Source organism: Sander vitreus, chromosome 8, assembly GCF_031162955.1.
Source record: "Sander vitreus isolate 19-12246 chromosome 8, sanVit1, whole genome shotgun sequence".
Lineage (NCBI taxonomy): Eukaryota > Metazoa > Chordata > Actinopteri > Perciformes > Percidae > Sander > Sander vitreus.
Window position 1 is genome coordinate 33,601,632 of NC_135862.1, and position 17,435 is coordinate 33,619,066.

The following is a 17,435-nucleotide window of genomic DNA, read 5'->3' on the forward strand; positions in this document are numbered from 1 at the left end:
GTGAACAGGAAAAAAACGACTACAGGTTGACCTAAATGAGCTGCACTACCATGTGGTAACAGTGGCAACCACTAAATATAGCTCATACACTACACTACTGTAAGGTCATATCTTAAGGTCTTTTTATTATAATGTGTCAGGGCCAGGTGGGACAGGTGGCTGGGCTGTATGATAGGGTAGAGAGGCTCTGTGTGTGTGTGTGTGTGTGTGTGTGTGTGTGTGTGTGTGTGTGTGTGTGTGTGTGTGAGATGGACGGTGGACAGATCCTACCTGAAACAGATGGAGACACTTTGCATTGGCCTACCTTGCTTGCTATGTGGGTGAAGATCATAACGCACAGGAGATGGAAGGCCACCCAGTGCAGCCCAGCGCCTCTCATACGTACACTGTCAGCTCTGAGAAAACCACATCATCAACTTCCTCACATAAAATGGAGCTTCCTGCTCCAGCTGACATCCCAGTGGTCCCATTCGCTGACTACATAAATATGCTCCAGCATACGTGCACATACACACACAAACAGATCATTAAAATTCAGTCTGGTGGCCCTGAGGAGAAAAAAATAGTCCCGGACTAGTGTGGTTGTAGACGGCGGAGGGAGGAGTCTTAAAATGGAGATAACAACATGAAGCAGATGGCTTGCAGCCTTGGAGTAAAAGCACACAGACATGAGGAGAAACTGCTTCTTGATACTTGACAGGAGAGGAGAAGCAGCCTTTAGAGGAAATGTTTAATTCCGAAATGTTAAGTGGCACACTGGGAACAGAAGTGTATCTCTTTCCAAAGTGAAACTTTGAAGACACTGGTCTGTGGCAAAGACACCTAAATATGCTGGGCAAACAGGTGGTGCAGGAGCAGCAAAACCTCTATTTGTTATAGTGTGTTCCATTTGTACTCGGAAGTCGGATTTTCCAAGGTCAAAGTCGGAAACGCCCCCGGAACTCGGATTTCAGAGCTCGGAACGCTGAAGACCTCCGAGTACCCCAAGCTCAAAATCCAACATGGATGCCCCATGCATCAACAGTTGTAAAAGCTGTAGTAAAGTACAGTTATTAGCACTTCTGTCTTATTTGTGTCTCCCTAAATCACTCATACACACAGTCCTGTCTAACTTTTATCTGTGAACATGTTTTCACTGTTTGTATGCACAACTGTATCAACTTTCTATCAACTGTTATTGCTATTAATGGCTAACTTGGCAAGAGCTGACCCCACAGTGAAAGATCTGACTTGTAAATGGAACGCATTCAACTCGGATGGGACATCATTCCTAGCTCCAGCTTCTGAGTTCCACTCTATGAGCCACTTTCACACAGCCTGCTTAAGATGGGCCTTCAAATCACCTTGCCCTCTGTATAAGGGCGCGTTCAGATCAAAGCAAGCGATCCAGCGATTTAACCGCAGGGTTGTGCAGGGGTGTGGGAGTGTCACCAAATGGCCCATTTGTGCAATGTCCTGTTGTGTTCTATAATTGTGAAATAGAAAGTAGACTTTCTATTTCACAATTATAGTTTTCTGTCAGATCGCTTTTAGCTTTCAACATTTCTGGCAGCACTTGATTGCAGCTTCATTTCATGGAGAAATAGAGAAAGAAAAGAGTCTTTTTTTACAGTGAGGTTTACCGTTTCCTATACAGGACTCTCACACCGCCTCAAAACGAAATGAAAAGTCTGATCGCTGGTTACATTATTGGCCCCGCCACAAGCTGCTTTTTCAGCAGCCCCGAGGCCACCCTGCTGCAGCCGAAACGCACTACCCCTATTCAAAATGAATGAAAAGACTTGACAACTCTTTAGTCAGCATTGCTATAAAACAATTCAACTCAAACTTTTTGAGTAACATTCCCAATGTTCCCTCCCTCTTTACATCATACTTTTTTTTGCCAACTCGGTTTTCTATAGTAACAAACAACTCTTATTACCTCACGCCACTTCTAGGCACGCTTTACACGTACAGCATATTAACCCGTGACTCCAAAAACTTTTCCAGGGATCCCACTGGATGAGACCTGGCTTGGTGATGTTCTCACCACTTGATTTCTTCTCATCTCTGCTTCACAACCAAGCGAGCAACGCTGGAGGGATGCCGCCCCAGACTGGAGACAGAGAGAGGGAACCATGGGGAGCTGCAACAATGGAGCTGGCTGAAACAAACCCCGGTGTATGTGGCCCTCTACCTCCCCCTCTGTGCACACACTCCCCATGTGAAACCATCTGATGCATGTACTGCTGCTCTCACTTGTCAATCACAACTGGGGGAGGGGCAGCAGCCACTTATAAAGCCCCCCTCACAGTGCATGCGAGGGAGGGTATTAAATAAGACATGCAAAAAAGGTTCTTGATCTTCGATGGGTACTCGTGTGAAAAAAGTTTCGAAGGCTTTATATGTAGCCTGATCTGGAAAGGAAAGTGTCAGAGGTTGGTGTCTGTGAGGCTGTAAGAAGGGCTGAGCCAGGGATGTGTCAGTGGGTGGGACAGAAGGGAAGAAAGGGAAAGGGATGAGGGATGAGTGAAGATCTGGGACAAGAATGGATGTGTGGCTCTAATCTCCTCCCTGGAAATGACAAAGGAGGTAACACAGCCCAAGGTTGAAGGTAAACATATTAATAATTATCAGTGATTTAAGTCACCAACAACTGATCCCTGATGGCGATGGTGCAGATATCACAGCAAACAACAGAAAAATCACCAAATTCCAACCTCTGCTTGCTTCTACTAGTTATATCCTGTCACACATCTTCACTACAACCAACCATTCTTGGACCTCACATCAAAGCCCCTTAATTGAGGCCAGACTTACAACACATATTAATTGACTTGCTATGTGCAGTAATAATCCACAAAAACTGGGAATCAGCGAGAGTGTGTGTCTGTCTGAAGTTGGGCCATGACAGAGCAACACTTAAGCCTTGATCCTATTCCCTGTTAATCCATTTGCTTTCTAGACAACAGAAACAAGGACTTGCTCACAGGCTGCCTGTTCTTGCTTATTTACCAGATCTAATATGACTAAATCTTCTTTTACAATCACACTGGGGGCTTTACGCAAATAGGAGCCCCCTCCCTCGAAGGGCTGCAGCAGCAGCTAGCACCCAGTCTGAGTAGAGAGCCTCCACCCTCCAGGGGGAAGGGAAAGAAAGAACCACCATCTGGGGTTTAGTCATGGTGATGCCAGGGGCTGGGGGGCTCAGGGACAGGGAGGCTGCTGGGGCTCGAGAAGGGGATGGGGAAGAGGGAGTGCTAATGGGTATGGGGTAGTGGGACAAGTGAGGGCAATGGGGATGGGGCTTGGGAGAGGTAGACAGAGAGGTTTGTCCTTAAAAACGTACCAACCACAAGACTGGAGGCCAGACGGGTCGATGTAGCCTAGATGAAGCTGGGTTGCAGGAGTTTGGCAGGGAATGATGAGTGAGAAGATATTTTACAATCCATAAACAGGAGCAGAAACAAAAATAAAAGCTTACGGAGATCTTCAAGGCTCTGCATGTCCAAGCAGGTGTTTTAGTTACTCTGGCTGATTAGACTTCTAAATCAGGTTGAAGTTGAGTGTAGCTTTGTGATGTCACCATGTCTATGAACTACGAATAACAATGGTGTAAATTGAGTCACTCCAACAGGCGCAACCAAACGAACAGGAGAGTGAGGGAGCTGTCAATCTGTACACAAGCGAGAAGAAGTCTAATCAGGCAACATAAGCTAAAACATCTGTGTGGGACGACTATGGGTGTGTGTGTGTGTGTGTGTGTGTGTGAGAGTTCAGAAGATACTGAGGAACTGAGTCTGTCCACAACATTAACAGGCAGAACAATAAAATCCAGGTTGTGATTTAAAAAATACCCCCGCAGACCCCTCTGCGTCTACACCTGACCTCTTCAAAAAAAATTTGACCACCTCTCAAAAAATTTAAACATTGCAGCGACGCACGTTGCTCGGCCGTGGTTTGGTAGCATTGCATTCCCCCCCCCCGACTCATTTCCTGGTTCTCCTTCTCCATAAACAACATGAAGTCAAGGAGAGGGTTAACTTCTCCTGCTCCAGATTTCCCACCGTGGTCAGAAAGAACAGGGGAGACACTTTGTTTCTCTCACTATGGCTCTAGAGTCACTACTCGCTCCGAAGCTAATCGCCGTCACTCTCTCACTTCTCCCTCGCTCTAACACACTCCCCACATACACACACACACACCGGCTCGACGCACACACCAGCGCACAAGTATAAACATCAGGCAACTTACATAGGCTACGGAGAAAGCTCTGCGTGGAGCCTGCGCAGAACCATAAAACGGCCTTAAGAATAAAGAGATATGTACTGTAAAAAAATTTTTTTTTTAAACTCAAACAGGCTACTAAAAGTGGGTGCCATAGAGACCAGTGGTTAGACCGAAAAAATATTCTGTACCCAGCCAGAAACATCAAAAGTGGAGACAGAAGCCAATTTTCCTCATATAAGTTAGTATCTGCTCTCAAAGTCTATGTAGCAGGTGTATAAAGGTGAATGGCACTAATGGCTCTTTGCCAACAACTGCACAAAACTGTTTCCAACTAATCAATCATGGTATCATTAATCAGGTCATTGACAATGGCAACCAGGAGGAGATGGCTATAAATAATCCAATTAACTAATCATAAAATCACCATTTGAAACATGTATATTGCCTAACAACAACAAATCTTAACTGATCTACAACAGCACACTGAGAATATTCATGGGTCAGAAGTTCTTCACAGGTGGCCCTGCAATTAGCGTGCGTGTTTGAGAATAAAAATCCAGTAGGCTCCAAGCTGTTTTAGCCGACTCAGTGACCTTTAATGTATTAAGCTACAACAGGAAACAAGTCCTCCTCGAGACACGTTTTAAATAATGTAATAATGCTCTGCTATGATTAATATTATGTTCAACATGGTTTTGCCACATGCAAAGTCAAACTAAACTCTAAAAGCTGTACCCTTATTTATGCCCACACTCGTTCTTCTCCAGTCAGAACAAAAACTGTAGTGTGTAATTTCAGTTTTGCTATAATATCATTCTTGTCAAATTTAAAGAATAAACTAAGAAATGCCACAGCCAGAAGATTCTATTAAGGGGGCTTTCACACCAACAACTGCACTATGGCAAACTGCAGGGGTCTTTAACGTTTTTTGGGCCAAGGACAGGGACCCCTACTACTAGGGGTGCACGATTCAATATCGATTCAAAAACAATTCTCTATTAAAAAAACGATAGTAGACAGTATGCAAATGTAGTTACTTTTCCCGTGTGTGTGTGTGTGTGTATATATATATATATAAATAACAGGGCCTAGAATAAAGTGTAAAGCCTTTACACATACCTTTTTATGGTGCCCTATAATACTAAGCTACTATTTACATACTCATATATCATCATGTTTTAATGTCAAACACACACATGGAAGGCACGGTGAGCTGAACTGTATCTGTGGATGCCTACCATAGTGGCTACCCTACAGGCCAGTAAGTGTATCACCAATGTTGTTGAGGTTGTTGTTTTTTACAAATATGTTGGATATATGTTAATGTATGTTTTCAGACATTAACACAGAACACATTATTGAGGAACAACAGCAACAACAGAGGCCGGCAGCATCCGTTTGCTGGGGGAGTTTAGGCATCATTTCACAGACACATAGCCAAGAAGTTGAGCATAAGCCACAGACACAAAAAACCAGGCTAAGTGGTACATTGACCCTGGGCCTCCTTCCTGCAGATCACTCTCTCACTCTTTCATACTAATGTGTTTTCACTTCCGAGCTTACTACCTCTCCATCTCTAGGACACTTTTCTCCACTTCCCCTCTTCCCTCCCACTCATTCTTTCTTTCCTCTCCATCTCACCCACTCAACTTTCTCATCCACACACAGTGCTTTCCCAGTTTACTGACGGCAGCCTGAGGAAAGTGGAAACCAGGGACAGTGAAGTGTATCGGCCATGGAACAATGTGCAAGGGGGCTGTTTTGTTAAGGCTAGCCAAGAAGATTGGGGGGAGGCTCCATTATCACTGACTAGCACTGTAGGAAGAAAAGGGCTGCCCCAACAGTACCACAGCAGCACACAGTATTGTCAATATCCACCCTGGTTGCAGTTTCAGAGGGTACAAAACATTGGTCTCAAATGTGCCATCGTTGTCATTACAAAAGTCTCCATTATAAGAAAAGGAAATGGGTATTTCAATGACACTGTTACAGTAGACATTTAGTCAGTTGCCTCGGCCATTCCGAGTTCTCCACACTTATTACACTTCAGCTTGCACAGAACAAAAGGAAAAAGCTAAAAAATGTTGGGTTTTTAAGTCGTTAATCTTTTATTTCCATTGGTTTTTTGGCTTGCTCATTTTCTGTTTGGATCTTACTGTATTTAACAATGTTTATCATGTGAAGCACTTTGTGACTGTCTGTAAAAAGGTGCTATAACAAATAAACATATTATTATTATTATTAGAATATTAACTAGTTCTTCGTGTTTATAGTGTGATGGAATAGACAACAAGAGCTCAGACTAGTCACTCCTAACAATTGGGCTCCACACCCAACTAAAGCTGAAAGTATGCTTCCCCCACACCCTTATTACTCATCTCCCATAGGTGACACCAGAGGGCAAAACCAGAATTGATGTCTAACAACAAATAACATCGAAATACTGTGACATGCTGAGTCGGTTGAGGCCCTCAGCAGCAGCAACACTGACTCCTATAATATAGGGACAGGGTGGCAAAGACTGACAACAGCAGCCAAAATAAGATGCTACGTCCCCAAGGAAGGACGGGTGGTATGTCAGAGAATGTTGACACTTGAGCCCAAGACAGAGTGAAATCACTCGACACCCCCCACTCTGTCTTGACCAATGACAGACACTTCCTGCCCCCTTTTCCACCCCTGATGCTCGGGCAATTCAACCTACCTATCCAGAGATAGGATTGCAACTGGAGCTGACTGGCACTACCCAACCATTCTTACACTAGCGCAACAAAAAGCATGTCTTAGATTTAAATTGATTATTACATATGCGTGGATCATCAATTTTCACCAACCTTAACTATTCATGTCAAGGCAAAAGGTAACAGAAAGAGAGACAGCCCAGGCTACACTTGTGACAGTGCCCGGGCCAGCTTGTCTTGTTGCTGGTATGTGGCATTAAGCAAAACAAACATGTCTGCCTGACAGTTTCCTCTTATTTATACAGACACAAAGTCCTCAGAGAGTAAACATGTTGGCTCCAAATGTCCTCACTCTGGAACGAGCCATTCCCGACTACTGTTCTACATTACTCGAGTGCCAGAAGTTAGTGTGAATATTTGAGTTTGCCAAGCCACAGAGCGGCAAGAACTGGACAAGTAGGACAGGACTATGTGAGCTGACATCTTAATATCACCATATCTAAAGTGCGGCGACTTGTGCAGAGACTTCCTGGTATCTGCGGTGTGACAGACAGAAGGTCAGACTAGAGTGGTTCGCGTGGCCTAATTTGTATAACTTCCTGACCCGACACATGTCCAAAAGCCCACTTTACACACCAAATGGCAAGGCTTACACAGGTGTAAAAGCAGAGCTCCAAGCACAATCTTGCCTAAACCAAATAGCCACATTCAGATGCAAAACAGTCCTATGGCATTACAATACTAGGGACTGCATTGGGCATACTGTTTAAGAGTACCTGATACTACTAAACACCACGTAGGCTACCTCACGCCGGCGAACATGTGCAGGTGTATAGATATTTCAATAATTCAAAGCAACATCAAAAGAGCATTACAATGACATATTTCCGAAAGGGCCAGTTTATTCTAATCAAGGTGACTCTACAAGGTACTTAAACACTTAATCTTTTTTTTAAGAAATGATTTTATTAAGCACAAGTTCACATTTTTTTAAATGAAACTTGGTTAGGCCAAAATAACGGTGCAGCTGTTCTTATCTGGTCAGCCCCTCCCAAGTCCAGTGGTATGAGTGAGACTAGACTGAATAAGAAAGGAGCTTAAGTCGCTATTTTGTTTAATGACTTACTCCAACGCAGGCAGATATCTTAGGAAATGTAGCTTCTGTAGAATATGTTGCTCTACAGCCGATTCCTCCTCTCCAGTTATGTTCCTAAATATCTACAGGCCACCTAAATACTAGTGTGCGAGCTTATTTGATGACTTTACTGAACTGCTGTCCAGGGTCCAAAATTAGCACCATCCAACAGCCAAATGCTGGTAAAATACGCAAGTGGCTGGTAGATTTGCTTCACACACCAGCCAAAAAAAAAACAATTGTAATCTGTTGAGTGGCTGGTAAAATTAGAACATTCACTTGCCATTTGGCTGGTGGACGAAAACGTCAATTTTGAACCCTGCTGCTGTCTATAACCTGTATCGAATTACCATGACGTCGCACTGACACAAATCAAATGGCAGTTGTTTTCAATTGTGGAGATATGTAAAATCTGCAAACTTCTTTATTTTTGTTGTCATTTTTCTCCATAACTGTAGATATACAGATTAAGATATACAGTTAAACACGATGGTCTGACCTATCTGACGTTTCTGGTGTGCTTACTTTCTGTACGGTGTACAAATCTAACACAACAAACAGCAACATCTCACCGCCGGTCGGACTGCCTGCTAGTTTGGGTGGTGTCATTTTCTTTAGTCTGTGGCCCAACAGGTAGATTAGGTCTCCAACCTAACGTTATTGAAAGTGTTGACATATGAAAGCGTCAAACATGCCTTTTAGATGAACGAGTGAGAGTATAACTGAATTGAATGTACGGGACGCAGGAGTTTTCTACCCAGAAGTTATAATAAACAAGTGATTGGGTGATTGGTAGAGCTGCAACAATTCCAAATGTTGCTGTATCATTAATTGTCTCCGAAATAATTGCAATTAACAATATGCATTTCTCTTTCGGTCAAATTTAAAAAATGTCTATTTATTCATTACTTTTATAAACAAATTGAAGTTTTGAATCATTTCCAGGATACATTCTTTGGTTATATCACGGTCACGTGACCCAGATAATGTAATAACAACGGCTCTTTATTATCATAAAACATTTTTTCTAACTGTATCCCCCCCCCCCTTGTCATTTTTGTTGCTATGAACGTGCATAATAAAAATATATAGTCCAACCATTAATCACTTCTATAATTACAATTTGGCAAATGTGACAATTAGACATTATGTAATAATTGTTACAGGCCTAGTGGTTGGGTCTATTGACTTTGACTGTGTAGTTATCGTTGGTGATTTTAACGTTTATGCAGACAACCCCCAGGACAGAGGGACTAGAGAACTGTGTTGTGTTCTTCATAACTACTGACTAACTCAGCATGTGACAGGGCTCACACACACACACACACACACACACACACACACACACACACACACACACACACACACACACACACACACACACACACACACACACACACACACACACACACACACACACACACACACACAAGAGGCGCACTCTGGACTTGATTATCTCCAAAAGGGCTGAACATTTCCAAGGTTATGGTGACCGATGTTGACTCTCTGATCACTCCTGTGTTTTCTGCGACAGCACTATAGCAGTGCACACAAATGTTCAAACTAAGGTAATCACAAAACGGTACATCACTGAAAACACCAGTGAAACAGTCATTCACATCCAGGATCGTTTCAATTCTCAAATTACAAATGTTGTTGATGCCATTGAAAGCTTTCTCTGGTAAGACCAGATCACCATGGAGAAATGCCACGCTGGTAAGAACAGAAAGAATTAGTCAAGTAGTCAGTGCCACCATATCAGGTACAGGATATGCGTTGTCCCTGTGTCCAAGTAAAACCAATTCAAATACCATGACACAATTTTATGCGATCAACCATAACAACCTCGGAGGACAGTATACAACATCTGAAATCCTCCTCCTGCTGCCTTGATATTCTGCCAACAGGCTTTTAAAAAAAAAAATAATTTCAGATTGTTCTGATCTTCTACAGATTTAAAACATGTCTCCTCTCAGGTATTGTCCCACAGGCCCTGAAAATGGCACCAAGCCACCCCTAAAAAAAAGAGCAATCTAGACATGTCACTGATGAGCAATTATAGGCCCATATCAAACCTTTCCATTTTTAAGTAAAATCATTGAAAAAGCCGTTTTTCAACAGCTAAACCTTTTTTTCTTCTCACTTAACAGTCAGGTTTTGGACCACACCACAGCACTGAGACTGCTCTTGTTAATGTTTTAAATGACATCAACTTAAATACTGACCGTGGCAAAAGGTTTCATCAAACTATGATCCCTTTTCAAGCCTAGAAGTGAGAATCTGACACTCAAAAAATAAGGATCCAGGACCCAAGAATGTCACATAGCCATTTTGATATCATTCAGAATCACCCAATGTCCCAGTAGACCAATGGAACAATTCAATCTGTGATTTGGACCGGCTTCTGAAACCATAAATATGCGACAAAATGAGATTAACTCAGAAATATGTGCTCTCCTTCTTGTTTTCCCTCCACTTAAAAGTGGAGGTTTTATCACTGACAATACATTCCACGGACACAATATTTCTCCATTTTCCTTAGAAGGCATGTTTTTCCCACTGGCTTTCAATCAAATCACCTAAAGCAATAAGCATAGATTACCATTTACTATCTAGCTATCATAGTAACTGCAGATAATATTACTGAGAACCAAATGAGTTACGCCCTTGAACATGCACGCATGTGTCTGATTGAGATGTCAAAGTATAAGACTACTACATCAATCTCAATATTTCCTCGAAATCCAGCTGAGGGGGGTGTATCCGCACATGTGATGCTTAGTGATGCGGTTATATGATAGGCACTGGGTAGACCCTCGAGTTAAACTGAACGGCTCAAACCATGTTTGGTCTACAGAAGCGTTTGTAAAGTTAAAATCAAGAAGCTCAGACGATCAGTTGTTTGCAACTGGAAAAGTCATTGTTAGCTTCAACAGTGATGCGTTTTCCCCGTAATTCCAAACCCATCGAAAGGAGAAAAGCAACAGCACAAGACCCTCAACTTTGATGTAAACTAGGCGCAATGCGATCCCCCCATCTGGCTTGCACCTCGTTTAATGACAAAGCGATGCCTGCGTGTGTTTCTCTGCCGAAGGGGGTGGGGATGAATGAGTGATGCAGACTGTTGATGCGTGGTGTTGACCTCTTCTTTAAAGTGCAATCCTTCCTCGGTGAATTAACAATCTACATTAACTGATGCAATAGGGTACTAGAATAAATACATGTTGGAATAAGCTGTTATATGAAATCCGAATACATCTCAGGGAACAAGAGGGGTCGAATCGAGTGATAAAAGTTGTATTATGTAATCGTGGTGTAATACATTCCGTTTATTCTCTGGTACAACAGAGAGAGAGAGAGAGAGGGGAGGATTTTACCTATATAACTTATTGTACTCGATCGATATCGAAAACAAACGTTTAAACCATCGCTTATTTTAACAAAACAGGACTTGGGCGAGCAAACAATGCCTGAACAGCATCTGCGTCCCTATGGCTACCCTAGCCAGATGGCTTGCAACTGCAAGACAATAAAGTCGAACCTCACGACATGAACTTAACTTTATATGACAGAAAAAAGAGAAACAAATACACAGCCGTATGGTCCACTCAGTAAGCAGGTCGACAATTCAACTTATTGTGCGACTTTTCGTTCTAGCATTTTCTACAGTCACATAAATAACGTTAAACTAAAACAGTCATTTTCACCATCACTTAAATGTTCACAGGTTTATATCGTTTTGTCACACAGCCATGGTCTCCTCATCTTCTCACAGTCAGCCTACTTTTTGTTTACCTAAAAATAATGTCGCTCTTCAAACATAAACATGAAGCTCTGGCCAAATGAAAACAAACGAGTGGCACATGGTTGTTACAAGAGCACCTCTAAAGTTACTCCGGGACATCTGAGCAAACGTTATATATAACGATAGAGCAACACGTAATGTTACTATGGACCGTCAGACCATAAAACTGTATCATGAATGCTATATCCAGCTGACGTCTTATGTCATTTTTCAACTTTGAGGACCAGCCACTTTAAGCTAGCTTTTAGCTGTGCAAACGAGCTAGCTTGCTCGTTAACGTTACATAACAGGATTGCCTAGTAACGTTAACTTACGAGAAGTTCAGAGGACACCGCTAAACTGGTTAACCAGATAACTAGTTACACGAAATGCGCTCCACGGACCAAGCAGACAAAAAAGCTGACACAAACAACTTTTCATTTCCGTTATCAAAGACATTCGAATTACTGCAAGCAACCAGAGTTTTAATTTACCTCTATTTCAAAGTCTGGAAGGTGGAACGCTGTCCTGAACAGCGAGCAGAAGTGGGCTATGGCGGGGACTTCCCACCAAGACTGGATCTCTTCCACAGAAATACATCCCTGGGACATTTTCGGACTTGAAAGATCGTGTAACGTTTGTTTCTCACATTAGAAAGTAGTTTCTTTAGCGACGTATAATGTCTCTGTACCATTACAAATACGACAAAAGTTGCTGCTGTCGTCTCGTTCGGACAGTTGCCATTGCGACCCAGGGAGCGCTATAATCTGTTTCAATCAGAGAGTCTCACCGGAGCTGAACAGATGGGAAGGGCGATACCAACGCGCGACGAGGAGGGGGGGAGTGATTACTTAGCTCTATATGTTAAACTATATGTAAACATACGTAACCTTTAAAGTGTTGAGTTTGTTCATATTTAACGACAGGAACTTGTAATTGTTAAACACATTTGCAATGGGAATGTCTGTTCGTTATAGTAACAAAGGTCTACAGTCAGCAGTACCCTATTGTCTTGACAGTACGGCAGCCGTTTAAAGGGAATGCGTGTGAATGGTGAATGAATAAACTAAAAACATAAACTAGGGATGAGCCAGGTAACTTGTTTTAAGTTACACATCAGTGTGCTTTTCGTGTGTGCTGAGATAAGGTTTTAGTCCTCATTATTTGGCCTATCTTTTTAGCTATATTTTCGTTCATTTCCTGTTTCCTATTGTCAACGTTATCATTTTTTTTTATCACCTTTTTGATTTACTCACAACAACACAAACAACCATCGTTTCTTAACTAACAATCGACAATCCTCAAGTCTCGTCCAGCTGATCATTGTCGGTACAGTAAATTGCCAGCTACATTTAGATTTTGTACACAACGTCGCGGTGAAAGCAATATATTACACAGGGGCTCCCCCCCTCGCAATATGTGAAAAGTGCATGATGTTTTCAGAGTTGCCCATGCACATATCTCCGAGTATATCCAATTGTATTGCTTATGTATTTTACGTATTTTTTTTAAAGATATCAGACCTTACACAAGTTTTCTTGCTTAGGTGTTTGCCATGGATATTTCAAAAAATGCAAACACCAGTATAAAAATAAGCCATCAGCATAACAAAACAAAAGTATTCTCTGATAAAAATCATTTGAGATAAAATAAGATAGACTTTATTAATCCCACACTGGGGAAATTTCTGTGCTACAGCAGCTCAAAAGAAAAATGCACACACATCAGAATAACACAAATACACATTAATTAGACATAGGAGAAAAAATATACATAAACTATAGGAAATGGAAAAATAGAATATAATTGGTTATAATAATAATAAAAAAAAAACGTATTTACACAATAAACGATCTTATATAAACAGATTTTCTTTATAAAACACTTTCCTTAATAGCTGTATCAAATGTGTAAAGTTTAAAGTATAATGTATGCATTGAAATTACCACATTGACCTAACCCTTGTGTTGCAGGTCGGAGTCGAACCCCGGCCCGCTGCATCGAGGAGTAAACCTCTATATATGTGCGCCCGCTCTACCAAATGAGCTTTAGAAATACCAAGACTTGAAGTCCAAAACTCTTTCAAGGCCCCCGAGAAGCTACAGCTTCATAACACCCGACAACATTTGTTAAATTGTACCATATAGGGCAAAAAAATGTAATGTTGGCCCTTATCTTCTAGGAAGCATGAGTGTGATCAGCAAATGTAATGGCATTAAATATAATTATTAGAATTATGTTTTGTCTTGTGCGCAAGTTAACATTTTGGCCTAAAGGTGGCGCAAGAGGAAAGCTCATGATTTCTCCAACATGGACAATGTTCATGGTCTTGGGAGCCTAATATATACAGTATATATATATATATATATATATATATATATATATATATATATATATATAATTTATTTTTTTTGTATAAAATATATACTATACTTATATATTATTATATAGGCTACGCTGTATACATTATACAATATGTGCTGAGTAACTTCAGTGGTAATAATTTGTCCCAAACACACACAAAGCACACTCAGATTTACTTGTCAGCCAGTCCACTAATCCAGACCCATGACTCTTTCATAGAGAAGCATTATAAATGCTTGTTGCCGTAGCAGTGTTTGCTGTCAACAACTAAACCTGGTACCAAGCCGTTTCCATTGTAACGCAATAAACCAAAAAAACATTGTTGCGTTTTAAATAATGGTAGGTTTGAATTACAACACAGACTAAGTGTGTTGAGTTTAAAGCTTTAGAAGGGCAACATACGAAAAAAATAATCAATAAACAGCAGCTTTCATGTTTCTTGACAATTAAGATCACATCTACACCCTGGTATTACAGATGGATGACACATTAAAATGACCTTGGCATAAATTCTACAAGTCTCTGAATAACATTCTGAGATATTTTGCTGTAGGAATAAGTCTTGGACAGACCAACTGACCAGCCACCATCACCAACCTCAGGCCCTGTTGCTAATATAGTGCTAAAAAGTGAGCAAATGGCTACAACTGAAATACATCCCATCAGTGGTGGGGAAGAAGTATTCAGATCCTTTACTTCAGTAAAAGTACTAATACCACACTGTCGAAATACTCTACTACAAGTAAAAGTCCTGCATTGAAAATGTTACTTAAGTAAAAGTATGTATCATCAGGAAAATGTACTTAAAGTATTAGAAGTAAAAGTACTCAATATGTGAGGATTTTTCTGGAAACAGGAAACGATCCAAACAGTTCTGTTTAATCGGCTAATCATTTCAACTCTACCTGTAGGCCTATATATTGTTGTGTAGTTACATTTATAATAAAACATCATATTTTATAAGCGACATGTGTTTTGTGTGCAAAAATCTTAATGTGTAAAGTAACTAGAAACTAAAGCTGTCAGATGAATGTAGTGGAGTAAAAAGCACAATATTTCTCTCTGAAATGTAGTGGAGGAGAAGTAGAAAGTGGCATGAAAAGAAAAGACTCAAGTAAAGTACAAGTACGTCAAATTTGTACTTGAGTAAATGTACTTAGTTACATTCCACCACTGCATCCCGTGTGCAATAGAGGGCAGAGACTACACAGAATTCCACTCAAATACTCCGCATGACTTAATTCATTCTTTAGTCCCTTCAGTCTGGTTGAATGTGTGTTAATCAGTGCAATACATATTTCGTAGTAGTCTTTGGTTGGATTGCAAACCTGCACACTCTCCCGTGGTCTTTTTTGTGTTATAAGGTGACAGCAGTTATCAGTAGGGCAGGGTAATGGTGGTGGTCAGCCGTCACAGTGCTGTCAGTGCAGTGACAACACAGTCTTTGGGTCCCTTGGGAACATCAGTCCCATGTAAGGTTGTGATGTTGCTATTGTCGATATCGATAGCAAATCGATAGTAGAGTCTATCGAGCCGCGCTGCCCTATCGAAATGTGCTTCCTTATGTGTTCCCATTTCCAATTGCGCAGGCAGGCTGAATCCCATAGAGGTATAACTCTAACAGTATTGACATCTTATGTTTATTTGAGAATATTTTGATACTCCATTATATCTTCATTGAATATTTCAGTGGTAGCATATTCTGATAGACAAATATACCCTATCAAATAATGCTCCCCCAACAGAATCATTATATATTGTACCACTACTCACTCCATGTGTACTGTCAGGAGATAAGGAGCATATTTTGATATTCTATTAAAACATTTATTATTACTACAAATACAGTACAATGTGTTATTTCTATAACGTAAACCGCATGTCCGACCACAAGGTTGCATAGATTTATGGCCGGGGAATCAGACCACGCTTGTGGGTCGTACGCATGCGCAGAACCGCTAAGTAGCACATCTCGATAGGTAGCTTAGATCGACAGAACACCGGTTTAAACTCCATTGACGTAGTCTGTGTCATTCGCTGCCAACTTTCCTCACGGCGCTCAGCTGGAAAAGACAATGAATCAGCAATATGTTTAAAAGAAAGGTCAAACAGAGAGAAATAAACAGTGACAAAATGCATGGGCAGGTGAAAAGAGCAGAGGTGTATAAAGTACTAGAGACCCATACTTGAGTAAAAGTACAAGTGCTCTATCAAAAAAAGTGACTTGAGTAGAAGTAGAAGTGCTCTTTAAGCACAACACTTAAGTAGAAGTACTAAAGTATTCAACATTTTTTGTACTTAAGTATTGCAAGTACCTTATTTTAAAATGTACTACTCAAGTACTTAAAGTAAAAGTACAAGTATTGTGTTATTTAGTTATTCAAGAAAGCAGTCAAAAGTTTGAATATCATATTGTTTATATTAGGTCAAATGTTTAGCCAAGGCTGTAGCCAAAAGAATTAACAAATATTAATTATATTAAAAATAACAAATATTAACAAATACTGAAATAAAATGTACAATTATCACACTGTGCAAGTAAAATAAACATCCTCTCCAGCACAGTAACGATTAAAGCCCCCAAAAAAGTTATCACACACTAGCTAGTAACATGGGTGATGAACAGGAAAGTTAGCAAGCTAGCAAAGTACAGATAAGCTAGCAGCTTCACTTCACAGGGTCAAACGGTTAACATTCAGGACTCACTGCAGACTCAAACAACTCAGGAACAGCTTCATCTGCTGCAACAATAGCTAAATAGAAAGAGTACAAACTTACATCGTCTCTGACTTCTGAACGGGCAACCGTAATGAAAAGAAACACGACGCGATCTCGGGGATTTCTTACTTACGTAATTAGCGTACGTAACTAACGTACACACACTAACCTACACAGTCTCCGTGGCGTGAGGAATTCACAACAGTAACGAGTAACGATGCAGTACAAAAAAATCTATCGGAGTAAAAGTATTAAACTCATCGAAAATATGTACTCAAGTAAAAGTGGAAGTAGGAGAAAAAAATAATACTCCAGTAGAGTACAGATATAGCCTTTTAGTACTTAAGTAGAGTAGTGAAGTAGTTCTACTTCGTTACTATACAGCTCTGGAAAAGATAGGAAATAGGAAAGCATAATTATGAACTTGTAGCCTCGGGCAGCTCCAGTGACCTGGATAGCCTCATCCTCTGCCTATTGTCCTCTAGATCTTTAGCTGAAAAGTCAAATAGTTGTGCAAAATAAGACAACCAGTGGTGCGTCACCA

The 17,435-nt window shown here is 40.9% G+C and overlaps 1 protein-coding gene and 1 long non-coding RNA gene across 2 annotated transcripts in view; both read right to left on the minus strand.

Moving 5' to 3' along the window:
- cecr2 (CECR2 histone acetyl-lysine reader) overlaps positions 1–12,593 on the minus strand; it is a 40,714-nt gene extending 28,121 nt beyond the window's left edge. Inside the window, exon 1 of the mRNA XM_078257887.1 lies at positions 12,304–12,593. Coding sequence (XP_078114013.1) covers positions 12,304–12,420 — 117 coding nt within the window. The 5' untranslated portion in view covers positions 12,421–12,593. The remainder of the gene's footprint in view (positions 1–12,303) is intronic.
- Positions 12,594–14,597: 2,004 nt separating this feature from the next.
- LOC144521619 (uncharacterized) lies at positions 14,598–17,079 on the minus strand. Its single transcript, XR_013502344.1, has 2 exons — positions 16,952–17,079; positions 14,598–16,236 (listed from the first exon to the last, which is right to left on the minus strand). It is a non-coding gene; the product is annotated as an uncharacterized LOC144521619 (long non-coding RNA).
- Between the last annotated feature and the right edge of the window lie 356 nt (positions 17,080–17,435).